This window comes from Candoia aspera, chromosome 2, assembly GCF_035149785.1.
Source record: "Candoia aspera isolate rCanAsp1 chromosome 2, rCanAsp1.hap2, whole genome shotgun sequence".
Classification (NCBI taxonomy): Eukaryota; Metazoa; Chordata; class Lepidosauria; order Squamata; family Boidae; genus Candoia; species Candoia aspera.
The window spans coordinates 145,797,831-145,823,918 of NC_086154.1; the positions used below are offsets into that span (position 1 = coordinate 145,797,831).

General features: G+C 44.1%; 1 protein-coding gene across 1 annotated transcript; it reads right to left on the minus strand.

Annotated features, from left to right (window-relative positions):
* Positions 1-3,265: 3,265 nt before the first annotated feature.
* LOC134492444 (lysozyme C, milk isozyme-like) lies at positions 3,266-6,057 on the minus strand. The gene is made up of 4 exons (XM_063296614.1): positions 5,894-6,057; positions 4,833-4,994; positions 4,333-4,411; positions 3,266-3,576 (listed from the first exon to the last, which is right to left on the minus strand). The coding sequence occupies exons 1-4, from the start codon at positions 6,027-6,029 to the stop codon at positions 3,510-3,512; spliced, it is 444 nt and encodes a 147-aa protein (XP_063152684.1). The 5' UTR covers positions 6,030-6,057; the 3' UTR covers positions 3,266-3,509.
* Between the last annotated feature and the right edge of the window lie 20,031 nt (positions 6,058-26,088).

The following is a 26,088-nucleotide window of genomic DNA, read 5'->3' on the forward strand; positions in this document are numbered from 1 at the left end:
AGATCCTCATAGAACTGCTCTACTTCAGCTTCTTCAGCATCTGTGATTGGGGCGTATATTTGGATCACTGTGATGTTAGATGGCTTGCCCTGAATTCGAATTGAGATCATTCTATCGTTTTTGGGATTGTATCCAAGCACTGCTTTAGCCACTTTACTATTAATTATGAAGGCTACTCCATTTCTTCTGTGGTCCTCTTGTCCACAGTAGTAGATCTGGTGGTCATTTAATGTGAAGTGGCCCATTCCAGTCCATTTCAGTTCACTGATGCCCAGAATGTCTATCTTTAATCTTGACATCGAGTATAGCCATAGTTATTTGATTAAGTGGCTGAATGGATTTATGGCCTACTCTCAGAACAGTAGAAATAAGAATTCCCAGTCCACCTTTCATCTGCCCTGGCCCTCTGCCAGCGGTTGCCTCCAACTTGTACGAATAATAGCCATTGAATACAAGATCATCAGCTGTCCAAGTTTCCTGAAGCAAAAGGATATCTGTATCTAACAAATGATCTAAATGGTTAAGGCCTTTGTTACGATACCATCCAGCTATATTCCACGAAATAATTTTCAGGGGGTTTATCTTACACTGGTCTGCGTACCGTCAGGCCATATGCGTTAATATCCTTGATCTAGACAAACCCTCTTTGTGATCCAAATGGGTCCCATCCATATCCCCATCTTCTAAAGAGCCAAGGTCAGAAATTTCTAAGGGTTGCTCATGAACTGGGCCACTGTAATAATTTTTGCTTTAGTTGTTTCCACTTGCTTCTGTGTGATATTAATACTTGTAGTGAGAGCAAAAGGCTCCTCTATCTCAGATATTACATCTGGATTTTGTAGTTCATGGTTCTCATTGACAGCTTTCTGCCTACAGCTAGTTTGCTCTCTCTTTTCAATGCATTCATATTGTTGTCCCAAGTGAGGATTTTCTTCTTGCATTGTTTGAGGTGTTAAATTTAATAGAGGGTTCACTGTGTGGCAAGTTGCCATTAAAGCTCCTTTTAAGTCATTTAATTTCTTGAGTGTATCAACTTGTCTATTATCTGGTGGAGCACTGGGTAAGTTAATTAAGTTCCGTCCTAAAGGAACAGGAGGCAACTGAGTTGTTATCGGGTGGAGAGAATGTTTACTATTATTGTTCCTTGGCATAGTCTCCTTTAATGAGGTGTCCTTGGATTTATCTGCAGGAGTATTTCTACTATGAGTTAAATTTCTAACACTCTCTTGACTATGCTGAATTATAAGGGGACTAACTTCCTCTGAATGAAGAACTTGAATTGGGAATATTGAGAAAGTATTCAAAAAAGGTTTCATTTTTAGAAGCATACTTGGTATCACAGAAAGACCGAAAGTCAAGAGAATCTGTCTAAAGCTGCCTCTGGCTGGTAGCCAGTCTATCTTTTGTAAATCCATAAATCGTTTCTCACATCGTAGTAACTGACTTAATGATTGCAGTATAGCTCTTTTCGACTCCCATTTGCCTCCATTAATTCTATTAGTTTGTATTTGAAGGGCTATCTTATTGGGTTGTAAGTAACATTTACCTAATACAGGTTTTTTACCCTTTTCATCCCTTTCTATACAGATGTTTGTCATGTTCTTATCTTCCCTTTTAGCTCCTAACATAGGATTAACTTCAGAGGCTGAAACTTCCTTTCCTCTGCAGCCTGACCGAGAGGAGTGGTGCAGGTGCAAGCCCTTAGCTTCATCAGAGGCCTCAGTTTGATTTGCAAGACTCATGCCAAATTCAACCAGGGAGTCTCTTAAAGAATCAACTTGAGTTTTGATGATAGTCAGTAAATCAAAGTTTGAGAGACCTGTCTGTGCCATCAGTAGACTGTGTCTGGATATAAATTCCAATGAGTTCTGGACTTCCAAGCTTTTATGATCAAGGAGTCCTTCCTTATTTAATTGTTCAGCAGCTGTGCAGACAGCAACAGCCTCTGGGGAAGAAGCATTTTCTATCAGTGATGAAGAAAACTCCAACAATTGCTGACTCTCTATCTCAGCCTGTAAGTCCCACTCCAAAGAATCCTTTCTATTCAATAAATAAGTTGGGGAATCATAGTTTACTGACGAGGTTCGCTTACTTGTAACAAATCTGTCCACCATCTGTTGTTTCAGTGGTTTAGAAGAGGGTTGGGTTGCCGAGGGAGTCCTTTGTCTCTTCCTCCTTTTCCCCATATCAAGAGATAGGGGGTATAAGTCAAATATAAATAAGCAAGGGAGGCTCCGTAGTAGGATAAAAAACTATCTGAAGTTGAATGGTGAATTTAAAATGTGATAAAATAGAAATAAAAGGAACTTGTTAGAGGAGCTCATTACAAGACGTTGCAAGTGGGCGGCCACCTCATGGAGTTAATTACGCTTCCAGGAGCCACCATCAGAAGCAATTTTATTAATAGATATGTATACAGAATGTCATCTGACCTTGACAAAATATTTAGAAAAGCCATGAGGAAAGTGTTTTGTTTTTACCAAGTATTGCCTTCTATTGTTAGGAAATTAAGACTGGAGACGTATGGAGTTCCTGCTCAAATTAAGAACTGAATCATCCTTATGCTGGGGCCTTGAAATATGGAGCAGCTTCAGTCCTCAGTTCTCACTAGGGCTCCGGTGTGGCAAATCGCATTGAGTGAGACCACAAAAAGGCGTGTGCATTCTTTCTGGCTGGAAGTATTACAGACGGGGAGATTTAGCAGGTTGAGCCTTGCTGAGTGTTCCCCAAGTTAGCCAAGAGCTGCCACGACCTTCTGCTGCCATCTGCTGCCTGCTGTTTTCTGCATATTCTTACTAGAAGAGAACACACTGCAGTCTTCTCAAATTCCTGCATGTCCAGGGGTCACAGGATGGACCATGACTGTTCACTACATCCTGGAACTGAGGATGTACAGAATAGACTGGCTTAAACAGCATAGCACATCTAGAGTTGTCTGCCAGGTGAATGGATGGGAGGAAGATGGCCACCAAATTCTAAATTCAGACATGAGTTTTTCTTGTATTGTAAAGCCAAGTCTTCATAGAATTGGATATCGTCTGGCCTTGGATGCCAACCTAGAGTTTTCACGTAACAATTTCAAGGTCGTTTGCTAAAACTGCATTAAGAAATGCATCAGGATCTCTGTCAGGTAAAGGGAAGCTGTGAACCAAGTACATACTTGGCTGCACGGGTCTCGTCTGCCATGGGAATGATTGGAAGCCAGTTCAGTTGTGTGGGAATAATGAAGGAAGAAACGAAATAAATAAAGCATGAAACAGAGAAGGGCAAAATGCACAATACTTGTTTTATTGAACATTTTCAAGCTATTTTTGAAGATTTTTAAAACCAAACTCTTTCCCTCTTTTCCACCCAAACGTCTTTCTAAAATCATCGTTTGTATGCAAAGAAACCCTTTCTTCCCAACACATGGGGTACAAGCGTAGAATCAAGTTGTTAAATCTTGTTGATATCAGGAATATCATCGCTTTCATCACAGGAGGGTGAAGAGAAGTGCAGGATGGTGAATCTCAGAGCCTGCAGCCACGAGTCCATTCTGACAGATCTCTTCCTTTGCAGTTGTTTCTCCAGGCAACCCTAAAAGTAAGAATAAGAATATTGCATGTCTTTCTACATCACACGCATGGCTGTTTCTTCGATAGATGATGTGGGTCTACTTCAAGGATTCAGGAAGTTTCCAGGTAAGCTAGTGACAATTATCTTCACTGCCTGATAAAGTTTCTTTGCTAGTTTTCAATGAACCTCCTTTCCTCCAGTTTAAAATCAAAGGAAAAAATAATGGTTTTAGCCAAAATAGTCCGAGATTAATCTAGACATAGAATGCATCAGAACCGCACACAGCAGAGTAACTTTCAAATAATTCTGATTGTTGAGCACGCAACATCTGTATTGCTTGTTTTTGGGTGCTCATACTCACTTTAAGGGTTTCCCATCTATGACCTGCGGCTGCAGCCCCTTTCCTCTTCGTCCTATGACTGGAGGCTTGACAAGCTCTCCCTCCCTGCTTCTCTCACGACCACCTTCTTTACCCACCAGATCTCTGGTCCCATGGAGCTCATCCATGGGGTCAGAGTCCTGGTGTTCAAAAAGCCATCTGCCAAATTCTTCTGCTACCTGCCCCAACTCCGTGCTAAACCCCAGTGCTGAAACTATGTTTAAGAAGATCTAAAAACAGCTGGCAAGCTCACATTATGGATGTGAAATGAATGGGAGGGAATTACCCAGCTACAATAAGCATCAACCCCCGCCCCACCGCCATAAACTCTGTGTCAGTTTACTTTTAAACCTGGGTTTAAAAGACTGTGGAAAGATGTTAATGAGAGATTGACTCACCAGGCATCCATCTTGTTCGGATCACGCACAATTCTCTTAGCACAAACAATATCATCTGTGATGTCATCATCTGTGAAAGCTGCCGAAAGAGGCAAATTAGAAGATGTACAATCGCACATGTTTCATCTTCCCTTCAAAAGTATCATCTGACTTATTTGGGACATTTCACTTTTTTCTTCATTTCTAGTGAAATACTGTAGGTGTCACCCCTTGGAAGTAGGTCAGGTCAGGGGATATACACTGCAAGGATTACAGGAACATGACTTCATTGTCATAGGACATAATAACAACAAAATTTTGCAAGCTTGTCAAAGCTGCTCTCTCCTGCCTCTTATACCAAACACAATCAAGGTGGGGTTACTGTCAGTCTCTTTCCGATGCCTCCTCTTTCCCAGGACTGAGTTGTCTTGACTTTCTCATCAACTCTACCTTAATAGTGCTCCTAACAACTCTGGCATTCCTTTATCAAGGTGATCTCTCCTCTACGGTACATGGCTTACCACTGCAAGGCTTATTGCAGCCATTAGCTGTAGGACCCTGGTAATTGTTGCACCACCAGCGGCTGTTTATCTGGAAAATCCCATAGTCACGACTGCCATCCGAGTTTGGTGGCCCCACAGCTCTGCTGTTGTACCTGCTTTCATGATAAGCCATACAGATCCCTGGAAGAAAGCAAACAGGGGAAGGACTGTAAAAGGCCCGTGCTGTAAATGAAAATGCTATCCTGATTGTTTTAGTAGCAACATTTAGAACATTTAGAAATGTTTTATGATAATTTTTATAGAATAAAGTGTTTTATATAATTTACCAAATTTCAATTCCAGGGAGTCATGGGTCCCGGATTTTGGATGCATTCTGTAAGTTAACCTATTTGAGGTACCTTAGTTGAAAAAGTTTTGCCCTATGATGCAGTGATTTGCCCAGTTAAGGGTTACAGACACGAGTGTTTTAGTAGCATATAGACACCCCTGGGGTTCTTAATGGCACATGAAGCCACCTTTGCTTTCTTCTCCCGCTCTAATCTAGGCATTCCAGGGAGAAGGTCCTTTTCCATTGTGGATCTTCTGCTCTGCTGCACATGTGGAAAGTCTTCTGGGAAGGCCCCTTCAACCCTATTCTGATCTGAAAAGGATTTGGGGGAGTTTGAAGGGTCTTACCTTTGAGTGGATGCTGATCCTGGAGGGGATAAAACCCTGTTCTTAAAACACCAGATAAAAAATCGGCTTAGCCAGTGAGAGTAAAAAGACAGTACAGAGACACAATACAGAGACAAAAGCGTTCTAAGCAGACTCCGGTTCTGCTCCTGCCCCAAACAGGCAACCAACTGGATATTGATCATCCTGAATGAAATTAGAGTGTTATCGTAGAGTGAATCGTGAGGTCTCCCCCGTCCTTTGGGATGGGAAGAAAGCCTGTCTTCTCATTCTAAGAAAATTGAAAAGAGCTTTTCATTCATTGGGTGGGCTGGTTGAACTCTTTCTTGAAAAGCACTGCCCCATTTTGGATCCCCCTTGCCAACCTGGACATTGCTAAGGTGGAGAGAAAGAGGGAGTAAACTCACAGTTGCCCAAGCTGTAGCCATAATAGCCATCCATGCCATTTTGTTTCAGAGCTGAAGCCAGTTCACATTTGGTATACACTGTGGCTTCACTGGCTGCAATGAGGAGGAAGAGGACGGTGAGGACTAAAGCCTTCATTGCTGCAGCTCCTTGGAGGATGAGGTCTGATTTCTCTGCGATGGCTAGTGGATTTTATAGCCACAGCTTGTGAAACTGGCTCCTCTGGAGAGATTGCAAACAAAGTATGGAGCAATAATTCCCCAACCTGAGGTAATTATGGACTTACCAAGCAGAGAGTGCTTGGGGCAAAACAAAAACAAAACAAAACAAAAACAAAAGAAAAAAGCAGGGAGGGGGGGCTGAACCAGAGGAACACAACAGAAAAAACAACAACAAATTTTAACTTCAATTTCATAAGAAGGAAAACAAAATGGGTGAGAAGGGTATTTTTAGGTCCCTGAGAGATCCTGGGGGCAAGGGAATTTGCATGAGAGGTGCCAAAAGCCAAAAATGTAAAAGTGGTAGCTTTTGTTGTGTGTTTGCTGCCACCATCTTAACTTTTTGGACCCCTGCCCCATAGGCATTCCTGTCTGGGAGACTGAAAGTTTATCTGAGTTTTCTGTTTGCTTGTTTCAATGCAAGTCTGCTTTCAGTGTATATTTCTTTTGTCTGTTGACATTTGTGGACAAATGCAACCTACTCAAATAACTCAGAGAACTGCATTTTACTTCTTGGTTTTATTCCGATACTAGACAACCTGTGACCCGCTGGGTCATCGCTTCGGAGAGATTTCCTTACCAGATTCCTCAGTGCCTTCAACAATGGCAGAGCTTCTAATGCACTGCTGTAATGATTGGCTATTCAAAATCACTATCAGACTCACACAAGACTTTCATGGATATCTGATTTAATAATGAATAGTATGCAGGATCACAAGCAAAGCTGAGAATAGTAAAAGTGCAGGATTTCTCCCAGTAAAAACCCAAGCAGTGCCCAGTCCCTCCCCCCAGAGTCAGTACAATTCCATGCCCTGCAGGTGCCTCTAACGGTTCCTGCCGGTCTGCGGGAAACGTCCTTGACCAGGCAAGATAACCCAAACATGCATTCCTCATTCTTCACTCCTCACATCGCAAGGAACAGGAGCAGCCCCCTCCTGGACAGCAACCCATGTCAGCACCAGCACAGCATGGGAACACGTTACAAGGTTTTTCAGGAACATTGGAACAGGGACCATGACAGCTGCCTTTGCTGGAAATTTTTTTAAAAAATTCAGGGAGATATTCAGAGATTTATCTGCCTTCAAAATAGCCCATGTCATTCACATTGAACTGTATAGCACAGTCAAACATCAGGAGTTGACCACAGGAAATGTTTTATGACATTTGGTATTGTCATGAAATTTGCCAAATTTCAATTCCACAGGAATCATGGGTCCCAGATTTTGAATGCATTCTGTAAGTTAGCCCATTTGAGGTACCTTGGTTTGAAAATCATTGCCATATGATGTACCATTTCACCGAGTTAAAGGTTACACAGAGACAAACAGGAGAGTTCTAGTAGTATATAGATAGATTACCCTCCTTAAAGGCACACAGAGAGGGAGAGAGACAGAGAGAGAAAGAAAGATGGGAATGATATTCTAATTTTGTACTTTCTGATCATATAGGAGAACCTGGCATGCATGCAAAATGAATTCATACCTTCTAGGATTTTGCAGCTGTTAATGGGTTACTTTATTAAAAACTTTCTGAAATACGAACTTAAAATTCCATTAATTTGGTTTACTTTAACTGAATGTGATTTAATTTAATTTAATTTAATCAAGTTAGCTTTGTGGTCCTGATAACAGATGTAGATATGATTTGGGAGAGGAAAAATACCATATTAGAATAGCCACAGTTTGCTATGAATAATATTGATTGATTTGTTATGTGCCATCAAGTCTTTGTCAACTATTAGCAACCACATAGATAGATTTTCTTCATGACAATCTGTCCCTAACCTGGTCTTTCAAGTTTTCCAACAGTGCACTTATTGCTGTTGAAACTGAGTCTACCCACCTTGCTCCTGGTTGTCCTTCTCTTCTCTTTCCTTCCATCTTCCCCAGCATTAGGGCCTTCTCAAGAGAGCTTCACTTACTTACTTACTTACTTACTTACTTACTTAATTTATTTTATTGAACTTCTTGACTGCCCAACTCATATACAATGACTTTGGGTGGTTTACAAATAATAATATTGTGTCTGAAGTAGGGTTATTTGAGCCTGGTCATTTGTGCCTCGAGTGAGACCACTAGGTTGATTTGATTGATGATCCATTTGTTGGTTTTCTGGGCTTTCCACTGTATTCCCAGGAGTCTTCTCCAACATCAAAGTTCAAAAGCGCCACTCCTCCTCCTATCTTCCTTCTTCAAAATCCAACCCTTGCTTCTGTAGAGTGTCAGAGGGAACACCATTGCCTGCACAACTCTGATCTTTGTAGGTATAGACACATCATGCGTAATATTAGAGTTGCATTTTCCAGAGGGAAAGCACCATTTTAAAACTGGAAGAGCTAAGCATGACCTGAAGCTGCCTCAGAAATGGGTTGAAGATGGGGTAAGTGAGGAAGAGCCTTCTAATGGCAAAGGAAGAGCAAGAATTCATCCAGGGACTCTGGAGAGCTATTGCCAAAGTAGACAATACTGGGCTAGATGAATGAAGAGCCTAACACTGTTTTAAGCAGTCTTGTGAGAACGCCTCCTTTAGACATCCCTGGGAATAAAACAGAAGGCCAGGGAAATTTGACTATCCTTGAAGGCCTCAGGTTTCTCACTGTAAGATGTTGGCAGACCACAAAACATGGATAAATGTTCACATACATTTTCAGGCACACTTCCTCTAATGTAAACATCTGGCAAGTCCTTCCACACATCTTCCCCTGCATACTTCCCCCCTTATTCTGACCCCATCAGCCTCAGGGCTTGCCAGATCACCTGGGCTTTGTCACTGATGTCCTTGGAGGGAAATCAGGGGACTAGCACTGACTGGAAATGGAGGCAGAAAAGGGGGTGGGGTGGGTTGTTAAATGATAAAGTGATGAAACACAGGTATCCTGCGGGGGGTGGGGGGGACGGTAATGAGTACACAATGAAATGAACTTTGCAGTGTCGTTTTAAATTGTTACTATTTTGTTCTAACCTTTATAAGTAGTGTTTAGAGAAATAGAATTTATAAAGAAATAAACAACTCAAAGACTGAGACTTCAACTGAGTTTCCAATATACAGTAGTAGAATTAATTCCTCCTACTCCTCCCACTTTTTACATTTCGGAAACATGGGCAGGGGATACATTTGCACTTATTTACACCCCCTTCACATCCCATCTTTCATTGTCCAATCATCTCTCCAGCAGCCTGCAGCCCCGTGGACTTGCCGTGCCTCAACTAATTTTCAAAAGAAGTTACCATGAGGAAATTCCTCCAGTTGGGCTCTTTCATTAGTAGCCTACTTTCTTTGGTCAGGGGTTTTTCCATCCTTCAGAAACTATTTGAGAGGTTCTCCTTCCCTTGAAGAAAGGCCCTTCATTGTGACACATTAAGGGTATAGAATAAATATTAACCCAGGTTGTGCCTGAAATACCTTTCCTGGTCTTAGTGCAGGAAGCATTTTATAGGAAAGAAACAGCAGGCCAAGAGAAACGGTTAACATATCAAGATCTATTAATTCAGAAAGATAGAGAACTTCAGATGAGGCCAAGAGAACAACTGACTGCAGAGGGATTTAGTTTTCAATGGTCTTCATACACACAATTAAGAGAAAGAGATAGTGGGAATTGAATGACATAAGACAGAATTTGGAAATGAACTAGTTACAAATGATAAATATGAGATTGCAAAAATGTATAAACTTTTGTTGAGATTTGAAATGGAAGAGGAACAAGTTAAGTATCACATGACAAAATGGGCTAAGGAAGTTGGTTATAACATACAGATGGATCAATGGGAGAGAATGTGGCTAAATGGGAAGAAATTCACAATGTGTTATAATTTAAAAGAGAATTTTTATAAAATGATGTATTGTTAGTATATGACAGCAGAGAAATTATCTAAGATGTATAAAGTGTTAATGTTTTCTACTACAGATTAAGGTTACTATGGTAACTAATCATTTTGGCCGGGTGAAGAGGTTGAATTCAACTGTCCCCTTTTTGAATGTTAATTTTTGCACCTGGGGGAAAGAACTTACCTGGACTTGTTTTAGTTTCTGTTTCCCTTCTGTGTAGGCATGTAGAGAGTTTTTAGCAGCTCTCACTGAGAGCCTGAAAGAATGCAGAAGCTTTTAAATATGTTTTGCTTTCTGTAAATAAAATTATTTTTATAGAAATGCCTGGCGTGTGACTTTTCTGATCTCTCCTGGGCTAAAGGCTTTCCTAGCAATCTGCCAACATAAAGGTGCTTCAGGTTAATGCTGGAAATATGAAAAACATGAAGGGACATTTTGGCAGTGGATTTGTGAAAAAGGAAAAAGAAAGAAAGAAAGAAAGAAAAAGAAAGAAAGTTTTCAGTGGTTTTCATATGCCCAATTAAGAAAAAGATTTAATATAGATAAAAAGATAGAGGAAACTGAACAACGTAAGACAGAATTTGAAAATGAAACATGTACAAACAATGAACCTGTGATTGCAAGAATGTATAAACTTTTGTTGAGATTTGAAATGGAAGAGGAACAAGCTAAGGATCACATGATAAAATGAGCTAAGAGTTTTGCTTGTAATATACAGATCGATCAATGGGAGAGGATGTGGTTAAATGGGATGAAATTCACGTTGTGTTATCATTTAAAAGAGATTTTTTATAAAATGATGTATTGCTGGTATATGACAGCAGAGAAGTTATCTAAGATGTATAAAGTTACTTCTAGTCAATGTTCAAAATGTGAAGAAAATGAAGGGACGTTTTATCATGCATGGTGGACGTGTGGAAAAGAAAAGAAAACGGATACAAATACAGATGATGATACGAAGTTTTTGACCATTAATATTGAGAGGAAACCAGATTTTATTGGGACTTACGGATAGACTAGTCAGACTCACGGAAGATTGATCTTAGATATGGTACTGCAGCAAAGTTATCACATGCACAACGATGGAGAAATACCGAAACACCCACAATCGAGGAATGGATTGTGAGAATGGCAGAACTGGCAAAACGAACCTGTTTGGTCAGGGACAAAACAGTAAATACATTTATAAAAGAGTGGGAAAAGTACTTTTTTGGACTTTTTGCTGAAAATGGAAAAATGTGAAATGGCGATTTCTGGGTTTGATGATTGAAAAAGGATTGAATAAGGAGCTGAAAGGATTTTTGTCAGAGGGAGGAGGGACAATGAGTTTGTTAATAACGGTTGAAAAGAAGGTCAGAAGTCGCTTACTGTATTTTTCTGGTTCTTGTTTCTTTAATTATCTTTCTTTTCTTTATATATTTTTATATTTGTCTTTTGTCTATGTAAAACCCCTTGATAAAAATTTCATTAAAAAAAAGAAAGAAAGAAAGTCCCTACATCCACTCAGATTTTCTTTTCAGAAACGTGGGGAAGAATTTCAATTTCTCAATACCAATATCATAACCCAATGAGTTCATTGCCTCATCCGCCTTGATTGTCGGAAGCCACTGCACAAGCAAGGTGGGAGAACAATCTTGGAACTGAACTCTGGGATTTCTTCCAGTTTGCATGATGACCTGGCTGAATTTACACAATCTGAATCAATACAAACACTGGACACACTTCCCTAAAATAATTCTACTTACTGTCCAGTGAGTCTCCTTAGTATATTTAGTAAAATCAATGCCAGGCATATTTACTGGAAATGTTGGCTAAAAGTTGAGGTCCTTCTAGCCAATGAACAGGCAGGATTTAGACTCTGCTTTGTGCTAGGCCAGGGCCTGATACTCTCCCACCTGACTGAAAAATAGACTCCGTCTTCTAAGATCCCTTCAGTCACTTTGTCCTCAGACCTTAAGCAAGCTTGTGATTCAGTTTCCAGGGACATCCTTTAGCAGTGCTGGCTCATGGGCATTTGGCACCCCTACCTAGGCCACACTGAGTGATGGCACCACTCCCTGCCGATGCAGAGAGTGGCATTTCTAGGATAGCCTTGGTTTTTGGGAGGCGGCGGCATTGGCATCCCCTAAGGGTTGGCGTCCTAGTCCAGTGCCTACTTGGCCTTAGCCTAACACTGGCCCTGCCCTTTCGCACAAACGTAGATCTATGTGATTGACCGATGTCTTCTCACCCTCTTTTATGCTCTTTCTATCCAACCTAGACAGAGGGTGAGCGAGATGCAATATAGCAGGGCATTTCTCAGATGTAGCACAAACTAGCAATAGACTTAAAGAACAGTATATCCTGACTACTTCATTACTCACTTACTTGTCAGTGCAGTATTTCATAAAAAGAACATCATCCCTTCAGAATTGGCAAGCAGGCCCCTATTTATTCTATTTGATGCAGATGAGGTGATAATACTATCACAGATTCCTGTAGGACTAAGAAGGACCATGAGAGCACTATCCTGTCCTGTAAGGATCATTTACTGTGAATTAATTATAGGAAAACTAAGATCATGCACCTTGGGAGGAAGTAAAAAGCATTCCTGCAGCTGGGATGGGAAGTTGATTGATCAGACCCATAGAGGGAAGTGAAATGTCCTCCCTGCCTTGATTTCACTGAAGGCCCAGGGAAATTCAGCAGCAGTTCTTGATTCTTTTTTCTCCTGAAGCACACAATATATCCCACTTGCATGGTGAATATCTGAGGCCAAATGGTCGGCCCAGCTCTGTGGAGGGCTGTCAAATCCTGGTATTGGTTATACTAACCAGGAAGAGTGCAAATTAATTCCTTAGAAAACTGTTCAAGTAGGAAGATGCATTCCTAATGCAGCCCTGGGGCAGGAGGCAGGGCTGCGGACAGCTGAAACAAGAGCGTGGCCTTGTGGTTTTAAAGACTAACTAATGATTAATTTTCAGCCCCAAGTCTTGACTCCTCTTATCCTGATAAACAAACATTGTTCCCCTTGGAAACAAACCGGAAAGTCCAAGTAGTTAAATTAAGCAGTTAATTAAGGATCAATATAACAAAGTGCAAAAGATGAATGCACTTCAACCCGATCCAAACAATTTAAATAGGTAAACTTTATTTCTTGGCTGCCAGCAATGGCAAACTGGAAGGGCTCTTAACCAGACAAACAGTCCTTAAAACACACCCAGGTCCACAAAATCCACCCATCTTTGAGAATGGAGAAATTTCCAGCTTTTGATTGTCGATTTCATGTGAACCCAACTCAGCCAGAGTGTCATAATGGCCACCTTTATGACATCAAACAGCTGATAGTTGGATAAGAGCAAAATGAGCAGCAGGAGGAGGGCAGCTCGTCAACATGATGGGTCTGCCATGACCGATCCTGGACGCTGCAGAGGAGGTGGGAAAGTGAGGAGAGGTTGCCAGGAGGCACTTAGAATTAGGTGAGACAAGGTGACAGTAACTGTTTGTTTTTCATAGGATAAATGAGAAAGCTGTATTTCAAAGAAAACTGAATTCCTTCTGCCCAGTAGAAAGGGATCATTTTGATCCTGAAATTGACCACAGCAGCCTCCTGTCAGCCCTCCTGATGGGAGTTCCTTCAGAGAAAAAGGGCATTTTGAAGGTTTCTCCCATCAGCCCCAACAAGTCAAGATCCCCATTTCAATTGCATCAGGTCATTGTCCTAGCCCACAATGAATGCTTAGGGAGGGGAAGGTTTCCATTCTTGTTAGGAGGCATTACAAATGAGGCAGGAGAATGAGAACTGCTTCTGGTTCAAGGGAGAGCAGAAAGGGCTAGGGCATGAAAAAAGTGAAGCAGATGGATAGCAAAATTAATCTCTCCTGTGACGGCACTGGTGAAATGGGAGTGTCGACCCCAGTAAGTAGACCAGAGCAGGAAATCAACTCCACAGGAAGGCTAAAACTACATTTATTGAGATTAACTCTAATAACTGAATCTTGCAAGTCTGACTGTGCTATACCAATTCCCCCTCCTTATGCTCCTGTTAATTAGGAAGGTGTTGTCGGAGCCTCTTCCAAATATTATCTATCTGTTGCGGACTTAAGATATGTTACCTTACCTCATTATTTTGGTAACCAACCTTGCATATCTCCATCAAGGTCACCTTAGTCTCTACAGGGAGAGAGAATGGAGGAATCATAGCATAGAAGATTATGGTTTTTAGGTACTCCCTTCAGTAAATCTTCTGTGAAAAGAAGTGTTAGAAGTAGACAATATTTTGCTGAAGCTGAAGCAAGAAAAAGGAAAATGAAAACCACCATATTCGTATTTTTGGAAGATTCAGGATTAAGTGCCAGCATGGGTTTCCTATGGACCTATCTACAGGAGCTCCCAAACTTTCTCTATACGTGTACACCCACAGGCGTGCATGGCCTCTACAGCCCTTTCTGATCCATTGTAGAAAAGCACTGTATATAAAAGCACCCCCACCCACTACAGCTGCCCCACAACACACAGTACATAGTAAACAGTAATTGCTGATTTGTGAATGCTTCTACCCAGCCTCCCTACGTTAGTTTTATATGTAACTCTATCATTCAATTATGGAGACACCTGTCAAAGCAAGATTGTTAGTTTTTAAAATACAGTAAAGGAAATCTTTCAAGGATTTCTCAAGCAAATTCAAAGGTTTTAGCCACAATTTTAATACCGTAGACAATCTTGGATGCAACTGATTCTATGAATTCTGGAAAGGTGCCTGTGCCAGGTGGGTTTCCAAAAGAATGGAATAAAAATTTAAACGAAACTCAGCCTCTATGTCAGAGAGTAAAATCTTTTGATAAAGGGGCCCTGCGCTATTCTGCGCTATAGAATGAAAGCTCAGTAAAGCCAAGGCTATAGACGTCCCCTGGCAAAACCAGGCTGTGGGACGAGCTGAGGAACCTAGGAATCTCAAGGCTAGAGCTCCATTTACAGTTTGACCTGTGTTCTGCTGAAGCACTGCTGTTTGTCATCACCTACATTGGCTTCCATGTTTCCAGGGAAAGGGCTCAAGGCAAGGTTTAAAGCAACAGAAGATGAATGCAAATGGAACATGGTTCTGGTGCTAACCCAAGGATTTCACGTACTGAATCAAGGGTGCTAATGCAACTTTCAAAATGGGCCAGAGAGGGCTATCTGTGGAGTCCTTGGTGGTCTCTGAGCTTGGTTGTTTGCTTGAGACATTTCGTTGCCCGACTAGGCAACACTGACAGTGCTAGACAGGAGTGGGGTTTGCTCTCTGTTTATATACACTAGCTTGCCCTGACAGTGTTGGGGGGGGGGGTGCTATTCTCCGCGGTTCAAGCCTGAGCTACAGATATTCTCTTCTAAAGAGCTATTTGTTTATTTAGAACACCTTCCTTCTCTAAGTTGCTAACAATCTCTGTGATCCCTGCTTCAGCAGCCTTTGGAAATGGATATTGTTTCTGAGAACTTACAGGGGGCCTGGTGACCTCCTCCTCCGCACTAACATGTGTCCCACACTGGCGGCCATGGGCTTGGTTAACCCTGGGACCAAAGCCGCCCAGGGAGAGGTCTGTGAGGCAGATACGGATGCAGTGGATATTTGCTTAGAGTCAGGAGCATGCCCCACCATCCCTGGGACTGACTGGTGTAGACATTCAGAATAGGGGTCAAATCCAAAATCTGTTTCCTAGTAGCCAATCTTGCCCTAGGATTAGGTCGTCAATACAGAGGAGCCCCAGATGGCTTTCAGTGGGACCTCAACCCCAGCTACTTGGATCCACAGTGTATAGCATGCTAAAGTCCTCTGCTCCCCATTGGAGGAGGTCACTAGCAGAGATGAAATCTGCTCACTCCCTAAAGGAAAGTCTTTAATAAGAGAAACGTCAGCTGCAGTATCTAACAGAATTTGCTTGGGATCATTGTGGTTTAAAGCAGAAAGGTATTTCCTCATGCCTTTAGGGTCTTTCAAAATCTTTCCCTCATACTGCCAGTCAAGACCCATGTGTTTACCTAACACAGCAGCAGGTCAGCCCTGGAACTGGCTAACCACAGGTCTGAGATTGCAGTTTCCTCTTCCTCCTTTACAGCTAGGACCGAAACGTCCTTTTAATTGTTTCAGTTCCTGCTCCGGCAGCGAGAAAGGCTGCTCTTTCTCCTTCGCTTTCCCTTCGCTTTCCTCTTCTGATTCATCCCTTCCTTGCTGATTTCTTGTAACTGCTCACCCACTCGCTCAGGCTCCTAGTAGAAGCCCCATCCCACCTCTTCGTGTCTTCTCCTGAATCTCTCAGTTCTGGCCACATTTGCACAAGCTCATCTCCATTCCCCACTCTCTGTCCCTGGTTGCTCCACAAATTCCTGTTCCTGTTGTCTCCCCTCTTCTTTCCCACCTATCTTTTATTGCACACACTTCCCCCACATTCTTTACTTTCCTCCCCAATACTTCCAACAACTTTTCTCGCTTCTCGCAGATTTGTTTCCAAAGTGGCTACGGCCAATGGGTCAGCAGCATCCACTCGCCCAACCCCAGATCGCTTGGGGTGCTGCAGCCCACTCAGCACCCCTTGATTGCTCCAAGGGTGCTGCATGGTGTCACCCATCATCCACCCCTCATTCCTGTTAGTAGGTGGCTCTGTTCTGGCTAAGAATTAACATCATAAGTAGCAATGGCAACATTCTAAAGGGTCCTCTTTCCCCTCCCAATCCCCAATGGCTTTAAGCCATAACTGGGTACCAGTCATCAAGTCCTGCAACATGGTTTGGAGCCCCTGTAAGACCCTAAGTTGGTCACCAGGATTGGGGGGATTCGGATGCTGCTGGTAGGTGTGCCATCTGGTGCAGACCTCAGGGTATGTCAGTATGACCCGCTCCCTTTCTTGGTCAGACAAACTGTACTGGAAGCTGAGTTGATGTCGCCTCCAGGTCCGTTTGAGGGAGTCGGGGCTCAAGGCCCCCGGATCTGTGACCATCTGTTTCAGCTTTCCTTCCAATAGAGAGGAATGAGTGACTACTTGTTCCCACTCTTCCCATTGCTGGTTTTGGGCATTTTTGTGCCGTGTTTGTGCTTGGGTTTCCACTATTGCCACTGAAGCCCCAGGGAGGTTGTTGCTTAATTTCTCAAAAGGCCCCTTCCCGTCAGAGGGAAAGTCTGGGGTTCCATCAAGGCCTGAGCCTGTTTAACAGGCAATTTGGTAAGACTGTTGCCTTACTTGTCTGTGCAGCTCCCTCAGCTGACTACATTCTCCGCAGGGTGTGTGCCTATCCCTAGCAGAGGGCTGCACAAGGGCCTTTGCAGCTCTAATTTTTAGTTCTTGCACAGCCTGCTCTTGTTGCCACTCCCCCTCCCTACACTGTCCTTCAGTTGAGCCAAGGTCTCTCTTAGTTCCACCATTTAGCTCTTCTGCAGTTGGCAATTGGCCTGCAAAACATGACGGTTACTTCGGAGGTGTTCCAAGTCTCTTTTTAAAGAGGAGTTCTCTGACTGCAACTATATGAAATGCTGATCCATATGGATCAAGCCAACTTCCAATACTATTGCCAACCCTCCAGGTCAATCTTCCTGTTTCTTTCCTCCTCTTGATCTGTATAGCTTCTCAAATACTAACTTAACACCCCTCCCCAAATACACTGACTTCATTTTCTCCTGCAAGTCACCAATAGACAACCCCAACTTCTTAGCAAGTTTTCCCATCACTTCACAATATACCAAACCCATTTCCCCCTCCTCAGGATTCTCTGGTGGAGCTGTCAAAGTACCCTTTTGCTGGGCATCCCCAGATGTCCACAAAGGCAGAACTGATCACTCAAATAATAAATTCAAAGGGTCCGACCCATGCATCCCACTTCTGACAGCAATAAAAATGTTACACACGCTCCCAGGTTTGGCTCATGGTCACTCACGCACTCACAGCCTGTTGAGGCACATGGATCTTGTAACCCCCACCCTGCTTTCTACTGGGGTTTTCCAGATAGGTGCGGCTAGAGCAGACAAGACACACAGCCCTGGTCAACAACCGGCAAGTAATTAGGGACACGCACAAATCACTTTCAACCGAACACTGAGGCACAACGGGTGCTCTGGAATACCGGAGACCCAGTGAATTTAAAGTAACAGCAAAACTTTACTGGTTACAATGTACATTTGCTCTTTTGCACACGCACATGCACACACTCCTCCACACTCACCCACGTCCTTCTCAGCTAGGCTGCCGGGCACTAGCTAGAGGGAGGGAAGCTGCCAAGTCTGGATCCAAAGATGACTCAAAAAGAGTGGGCAGGATTCAGGACCCCTTTTTATCCCCCAAAGTTCTTACTTTGTTGATTCGCTGGGATTGGGCTTTTTCCATATGCTCAGGCCCAGCTTTCTTTGTCTGGTTCAGGTGACATTTTTTCCCTTTGTTCTTCAACAATTTGTTTCCTTCTTATCTACCTCCCTGATGGGATCTTTTAGACAAGATACCTGCCTTTTTGCCCTCTCTGCTTACATGCCTGCTTCATCTTTAGTTATGGCAGCTTCAGCCTACTCTCACAGGGGACAGGTCCAAAACCGTCTAAAACTGCTTGGTACAGTGATGGCTTCCTGAGAAGGGGACATAGCACCCCCTCCTTTAAGGAAGGTGGGACAAAGCCTGCACTCAAAGATGAATGTACCACTACTTGGACCCAGCTCACCTCCCAGGAGGCCTGGACCAAACCTCGCACGGGGCTTCATCGAACCGGGAAACCCGCCGGTTGGAGCACCCGTTCTGTTCCGCGAAAAGAAGGACGGTATCCTAAGACTGTGTACGGACTATCGCAGGTTAAATTCAGCTTCCTTGTCAAACAAGTACCCCCTCCCCCTTGTGAAAGACATGCTGGCACACTTGTCGACTAGAAAGGTCTTTTCCAAACTTGACCTCCGCGAGGCGTATTATCACATTCGCATCAGGGAGTGGGACGAATGGAAAACAGCTTTTAACTGTCCCTTGGGCTCCTTCCAGTATAAGGTACTGCCATTTGGTCTTGCGGGGGCCCCGGGGGTTTTCATGCAACTAATTAATGAGGTTCTGCATGACCATTTGTTTAAAGGGGTACTGGTCTATCTGGACGATGTCCTGATATATTCCAAAACTGAGAAAGAACACAAAAGATTGGTAAGACAGGTTCTCACCAAGCTCCGGCACACTAAACTTTATGCTAAGCTCTCCAAGTGCAAATTCCACAAGTCGCGCCTGGATTACTTAGGCTACAGGATTTCAGATAAGGGCATCGAAATGGATCCCGCTAAGGTCCAGGCTGTTTTGAGCTGGGAGCGCCCACGCACCCGGCGCCAACTCCAAAGTTTCCTGGGATTCGCAAATTTCTATAGATCCTTCGCAAAAGGGTTCGCAGAAATTGCCCTGCCCTTGACTGACTTGTTGCGGACCAAAGGTGTCGGGGAGACATGCAAGGTAAAAAACCCAGGGGCCGTGCTCAATTGGACTCCCGCCTGTCAGGCTGCTTTCAACCGGTTGAAAGCTCTCTTCACAGCGGAGCCAATTCTATCCCATCCCGACCCAGAACGGCCTTTTGTCGTGCAGGCTGATGCCTCTGATTTTTCCATTGGGGCTATCCTATTGCAAAAGGATCCTGCCGGACTCTTGAAGCCCTCTGCCTATCTCTCCTGGAAATTTTCCGAGACGGAAAGGCGCTGGCATGTCTGGGAGAAAGAGGCATTTGCAGTAAAAGTGGCACTGGAGGCTTGGCGTCACCTGTTAGAAGGGGCAACTTGCCCTTTTGAGGTCTGGACAGACCACTGCAACCTCAAGGCGCTTCGTGCACCCAGGCGCCTCAGCCCTAAGCAGATTCGCTGGGCTCAATTTTTCAGCCGTTTTAACTTTCAGCTGAAGTTTATCCCAGGGAAGAAGAACTTTTAGGCAGATGCACTTTCCCGACTGCCCCAGGACGCGGAACCTGCCTCCGACATTGTAGGGACTGTGCTCTCTGAATCTCAATTGGGTTTGGCTGCTGTCACCTGGAGCCGCACTCGGGAACAGCCCTCCTCCCCCTTGTGAATGACTCTGGCACAGCCTGCCCCAGGCCGTCGGCAACCGCAGATGCCGGGTGGGTTGCGTGCAGATTTTGCACTCACCTTAAAAACTGATCCCTGGCTCCTTGCTAACCCTGACAAGGTCTCCATGGAACAAGACATCACCTGGGTGGAGGGTCGTTTATACGTCCCTGACTCGCAACGGCCAACTATCCTCAGCCGGTCCCATGACAGTAAACAGGCTGGTCATTTTGGGTTCCTCAAATCCCTCCACTTGACCCGACGCCAATTTTGGTGGCCCTCGCTGAGGAAGGATGTCAAAACGTATGTGGCATCCTGCCCTGTTTGCGCAATGACTAAGCAACTGTCCGGTAAACCCCAGGGGCTGCTGCAGCCCGTGGCTAACCCTTCACGCCCTTGGGACGAAATCTCTATGGATTTCATCGTGGATTTACCGCCCAGTCAGAAGAAAACAGTCATTTGGGTAGTCAAAGACTACTTTTCCAAACAAGCTCATTTTGTCCCCTGTGCCTCTATCCCATTGGCACAACAGTTGGCGAAGCTCTTTTTGGTGCACGTGTACCACCTTCACAGCTGCCCCTCTTGCTTGGTGACCAATAGGGGCACACAATTTACCTCACGGTTTTGGCGGGCTTTTTTAAAATTAATCGGCACCGAGCAAGCATTGTCAACCTCCTGGCATCCCCAGATGGACGGATCTACTGAGATCCTCAATGCCACCCTGGAACAATTCCTCCGCTCATACATCAACTACCACCAGGATGACTGGGTGGATTTGCTCCCTTTCGCGGAGGTTGCATACAACAACGCTGTGCATCAAAACACGGGACAAACCCCCTTCGGGGTGGTGTTGGGTCGGGACTTCATCCCCATTCCCGAGCTTCCACAGCCCCCATCTCCAGCAGTGGTGGCCTGTGATTGGGGTCCTAAACTCACAGACTCCTGGCCAGTCATTAAGGACGCTCTCAAGGAGGCACAGACCGCATACAAACTTCAGGCTGACAGGCACAGGCGCCAACAGCCGCCTTTTTGAGTAGGGGACATGGTTTACCTCTCCACTAAATTTATCAAATCACCTCAGCTGTCCAAGAAACTGGCCCCCAAATTTATTGGCCCCTTTCAGGTTACACAAATTGTGAACCCGGTCACGGTGCGTTTGGATCTACCTCATAATTTGAAGCGGCTGCACCCTGTGTTCCACTGCAGCTTACTCAAGCCAGCCAGTGACCCCTCCCGGTGGCATCCACGCACCCCCCCTCCACCTGTCATGATCAACGGATAGCAGCACTTTGAAGTCAAGGAGGTTCTCGACTCCCACAAGCTTCGTAGCTCCCTCCAATACTTAGTGCGCTGGAAACACTTCCCCCACCCTGAGTGGGTCGCTGCCCGCGACATTCAGGCCCCCGAGCTAATCCGCAACTTCCATATGGCATATTCCTCCAAGCCCTCAGCTTGATTTTCTTTAGAGGGGCGGTATGTCATGATCGCTGTTGCGATGTTTGCGACATCGCAATGGCTCGCATGACAAAGCGCAGAGGCTTGTCAATGACTGAAGAGGGATGGGCGATAAAGAAGACAAAGAAGATAATGGGTTTAGGAGATCTACAAGCTCTCATCGCCCGGTAATCGATCATTAACACCAGTATCAAGGAAATGATCAGGGCGAGGTTCGGAAGGGCGCGTCCGGGCACTTTTGAGGAATTCCAAAGCCTAATCGCCTGGTAATGGCCCATTACTCCGCAAAAGGATAAATGGGGCAATGCCCGAGGCGAATGGGGCTGGACGACCTCTCACCTAATGATGGCCTGTCACTCCGTGGAACTCGTGGGGCACACCTGGGGAGTGTGGGGGTGGAGTGCTGTTTGGCATGAGACTATTTAATTCAACTTTTGGCGTGCTTCCCTCACTCTCAGCTTTTTACTGGTGTGCATTCTATTCTGAATAAAAGCCAGAACTTAAACTTGCTTTAGAGTCTGAGTCTTTTATTTAGTCTAAGGCATTCCTCACAGGAGGCCTGGACCAAGCAGGAAGGAGAAGGACCTAATGTGAGAGTCACAGCTCCAACACTGCCGAAGAACCTCTCCATTTCCTCAGGACTCAGGCTCAGACTCCTCCCAAGAGGACAAAACCCTCCCTCAGTCAGCTCCGCAAGACCTGCCCAGCCAGAGTCCAACTCTGAACAGATTCTGAGTGACTTCAGCCCCAGGGCTGCACCAGATGTTGCCCAGTACAATCCACTCCTGCTGCCTGTCTTGCTGTAGACAGGTCCACTGCAAACCTCCCCTGCTGGGACTCTCAGCACATCAGTCCAGCTGCTGCCACTGCCAACCAGCTGCTATGCTAGCCATCTCTCCCAGGAGACTACCAAGGCTTGCTCTACTGGGCCTCATCAGCCCTTGATGTCCCGACTCGCTACCAGCAAGGGACTGCCTGGCCGATGCCAGCTGTTCATTATCTGCTGCTTTCTCTCTATCTCTGCTGCATTTACTGCTCCTAACATAGCTCCAAATCTCTCATCACCCCTGCCCAAATTTTGCAGCTACAACAACCCACCTACAACTGCTGCTCATTATATACAGCCCTCTTTCTTTCGATTGCCTTAGATTTTTCCAAGCATCAGTGTCTCCAAAGTCATCAACAAGCATGACCAACACTGTCTCCGTACGGTCTCTTCCTTGCCAAATATTGCCTCTGCCTAAAATTCTTTTAAGCAGAACTCTGTTAACATGAGAGATAGATAGATGATAGATAGATAGATAGATAGATAGATAGATAGATAGATAGATAGATAGATAGATAGATAGATAGATAGATGATGTAAAATGTAAAGACAATAAAAACTGCAAGCCTTCCATCTTAAAAGCAAAGGCTGTGTGATTTCCCACAGAGTCCAATTAGAGGCCAGTCCTTGGATCAGTTGTGGGCCAGCCAGTCTTGTCCTTTGCCATATTTTGGGTGAAAGGGTGATTTCTGATCCACATCCTTTGTATTCACTTTTTAGTTCAACATCCTTGGAGAAATGGTAAGGTAAGCCTGATGATGCTATGTGGACTTACTTTCTGAAATGTTCCAAGTGGCTGAAGTCCCTCTCTCTCTCTCTACCCCCCTCTCTTAAGCCAGGCACATTTAAGCATGGGGGCTCTCTGTATGGTAGACCGCTTTGAGTCTCCCCACAGACCACGTCGTACATTGCAGGAAGTGGAGGTAACCCCCTTCTGTTTCTATGATAGATGTTTTCCATCCACAAGGGGTGGATGGGGGCACCTGACATGGGATTTGTCTGACCACTATATAACACAGCAGGTTGCACTTGACAAGCCCATTTCCTGCGCTCTATTATATTCTGGGATCATTCCCCCCCCCCTCTGTCCTCAGAATGGGGGAACCAGTCTCCCCTGTCTCCTGGGATATTTTTCCCAGTACCATAGGTTTGAGCTTAAGTATTTCTATAGATTTTTTTTTTTAAATCAGGAGGTGAGTGTCTAAGTATATGCAGTCATTTGCAGTAAAGAAATTCAACAAAGCATTAGAAACACAAATCCAAATGCATATAAATTGTAAGCATTGTGTTTATTGAGTAATTTGTCTGAAAACGTGGATTTAAAAAGGAAAATTTACAATCCATGCATCTGAATAAGACTGGAGATGTTTCAAACGAAGTTGAAATGCTGAACAAAAGTTGCAATTACTCATTCATTTCCATTCCATTAGCTTTTTCTTTTTTGTGTGAGTAATGTCTCTGATTTATATCACTACTAATAAAATTGTTACAAGAAAGGAAGGAATAAATTTGGCTTAAACATTGCTAGTTCTGTGCTGGATAGAGATAATTGAAATCACTGGACAGAAACTCCAGACACAGGAAGAGTTCTATCAGATATATATCTAACTGAACGTCCTAAGACCTTATTGAAATTGTGTGTTGATCCCTTCACTTTTATCCCTTTATAAAATCCTTATCATTTTGTTTCTTTAAAAATCTGTAACTTTCAAAATGCATGAACACTTTTGAAGTAAGATGTAAAGTGTCTTTATATGACTTAAAGGCAAGGAAATCAAACCAGTTAACAATATTTGAAGTAGCATTCTCCCGTCAAAAACTAATGTCTGTCATTCCACCTCAAAAATAGGCAGGCCAGACGGAGGCTTGCTATTATCTGGGATGGAGTGAGTCTGGCACGTTGCAAGATGCCATGTTACCTCGGTGTAACACTGGACTGAACATTAACCTTTAAAAGACATTGTTGCAACTTAAAGCAAAAGATTTCCACCCATAATAAACTTCTCAGAAAGTTGGCTTGTACTACTTGGAGTGCTCATCCTACTACTCTACGCGTGGCCGCCCTTGCATTGTGCTACTCGGCAGGAGAGTATGCCTGCCCTGTTTGGGGCTGCTCTGTGTACTCTGCGCAAGTGGATAGGGCGCTTAGTGACACATACTGTATTGTTACCAGATGTTTACGCCCCACTCTACTTGACTCCACTCCAGTATAGGAAGGATAACAATATCGGGGGATAGCTTTGACGGTGTGGTCAGTGAGCTAGAGCCAGACATCCTGAAGAGTGAGGTTGAGTGGGCCTTAGGAAGCATTGCTAATAACAAGGCAGCAGGAGACGACGGCATCCCAGCTGAATTGTTCAAAACCTTGCAAGATGATGCTGTCAAGGTAATGCATGCTATATGCCAGCAAATTTGGAAAACACAAGAATGGCCATCAGATTGGACAAAATCAACTTATATCCCCATACTAAAAAAGGGAAACACTAAAGAATGTTCAAACTATCGAACAGTGGCACTCATTTCACATGCCAGTAAGGTAATGCTCAAGATCCTGCAAGGTAGACTTCAGCAATTCATGGAGCAAGAATTGCCAGATGTACAAGCTGGGTTTAGAAAAGGCAGAGGAACTAGGGACCAAATTGCCAATATCCGCTGGATAATGGAAAAAGCCAGGAAGTTTCAGAAAAACATCTATTTCTGTTTTATTGACTATTCTAAAGCCTTTGAGTGTGTGGACCATAACAAATTGTGGCAAGTTCTTAGTGGTATGGGGATACCAAGTCATCTTGTCTGCCTCATGAAGAATCTGTGTAACGACCAAGTAGCAACAGTAAGAACAGACCACGGAACAACGGACTGGTTTAAGATTGGGAAAGGAGTACGGCAGGGCTGTATACTCTCACCCTACCTATTCAACTTGTACGCAGAACACATCATGCGACAAGCTGGGCTTGAGGAATCCAAGGCTGGAGTTAAAATCGCTGGAAGAAACATCAACAATCTCAGATATGCAGATGATACCACTTTGATGGCTGAAAGCGAAGAGGAACTGAGGAGCCTTATGATGAAGGTGAAAGAAGAAAGTGCAAAAGCTGGCTTGCAGCTAAACCTCAAAAAAACCAAGATTATGGGAACCAGCTTGATTGATAACTGGCAAATAGAGGGAGAAAATGTAGAAACAGTGAAAGACTTTGTATTCCTAGGTGCAAAGATGACTGCAGATGCTGACTGCAGTCAGGAAATCAGAAGACGCTTAATCTTTGGGAGAAGAGCAATGACAAATCTCGATAAAATAGTTAAGAGCAGAGACATCACGCTGACAACAAAGGTCCGCATCGTTAAAGCAATGGTGTTCCCCATAGTAACATATGGCTGCGAGAGCTGGACCATAAGGAAGGCTGAGCGAAGGAAGATCGATGCTTTTGAACTGTGGTGTTGGAGGAAAATTCTGAGAGTGCCTTGGACTGCAAGAAGATCAAACCAGTCCATCCTCCAGGAAAGAAAGCCAGACTGCTCACTTGAGGGAATGATATTAAAGGCAAAACTGAAATACTTTGGCCACCTAATGAGAAGACAGGACACCCTGGAGAAGATGCTGATGCTAGGGAGAGTGGAGGGCAAAAGGAAGAGGGGCTGACCAAGGGCAAGGTGGATGGATGATATTCTAGAGGTGACGGACTCGTCCCTGGGGGATCTGGGGGTGTTGACAACCGACAGGAAGCTCTGGCGTGGGCTGGTCCATGAAGTCACGAAGAGTCAGAAGTGACTAAATGAATAAACAACAACTACTTGACTCCACTCCAGTTTGATCCTGTTGAGCCCGAGGAATTCGACAGGTTCCTCCGGACTGTAAACGCCACC

Excerpts from the sequence above, each read along its gene's own strand:
- LOC134492444 (XM_063296614.1), bottom strand. The coding sequence starts at position 6,029 with ATGAAGGCTTTAGTCCTCACCGTCCTCTTCCTCCTCATTGCAGCCAGT. Across the intron at positions 4,412-4,832 it reads CTGCAATAAGCCTTGCAGTG|CTTTCACAGATGATGACATC; the intron begins GTAAGCCATGTA and ends CTCTTTCGGCAG. Across the intron at positions 3,577-4,332 it reads CCGAACAAGATGGATGCCTG|GGTTGCCTGGAGAAACAACT; the intron begins GTGAGTCAATCT and ends TCTTACTTTTAG.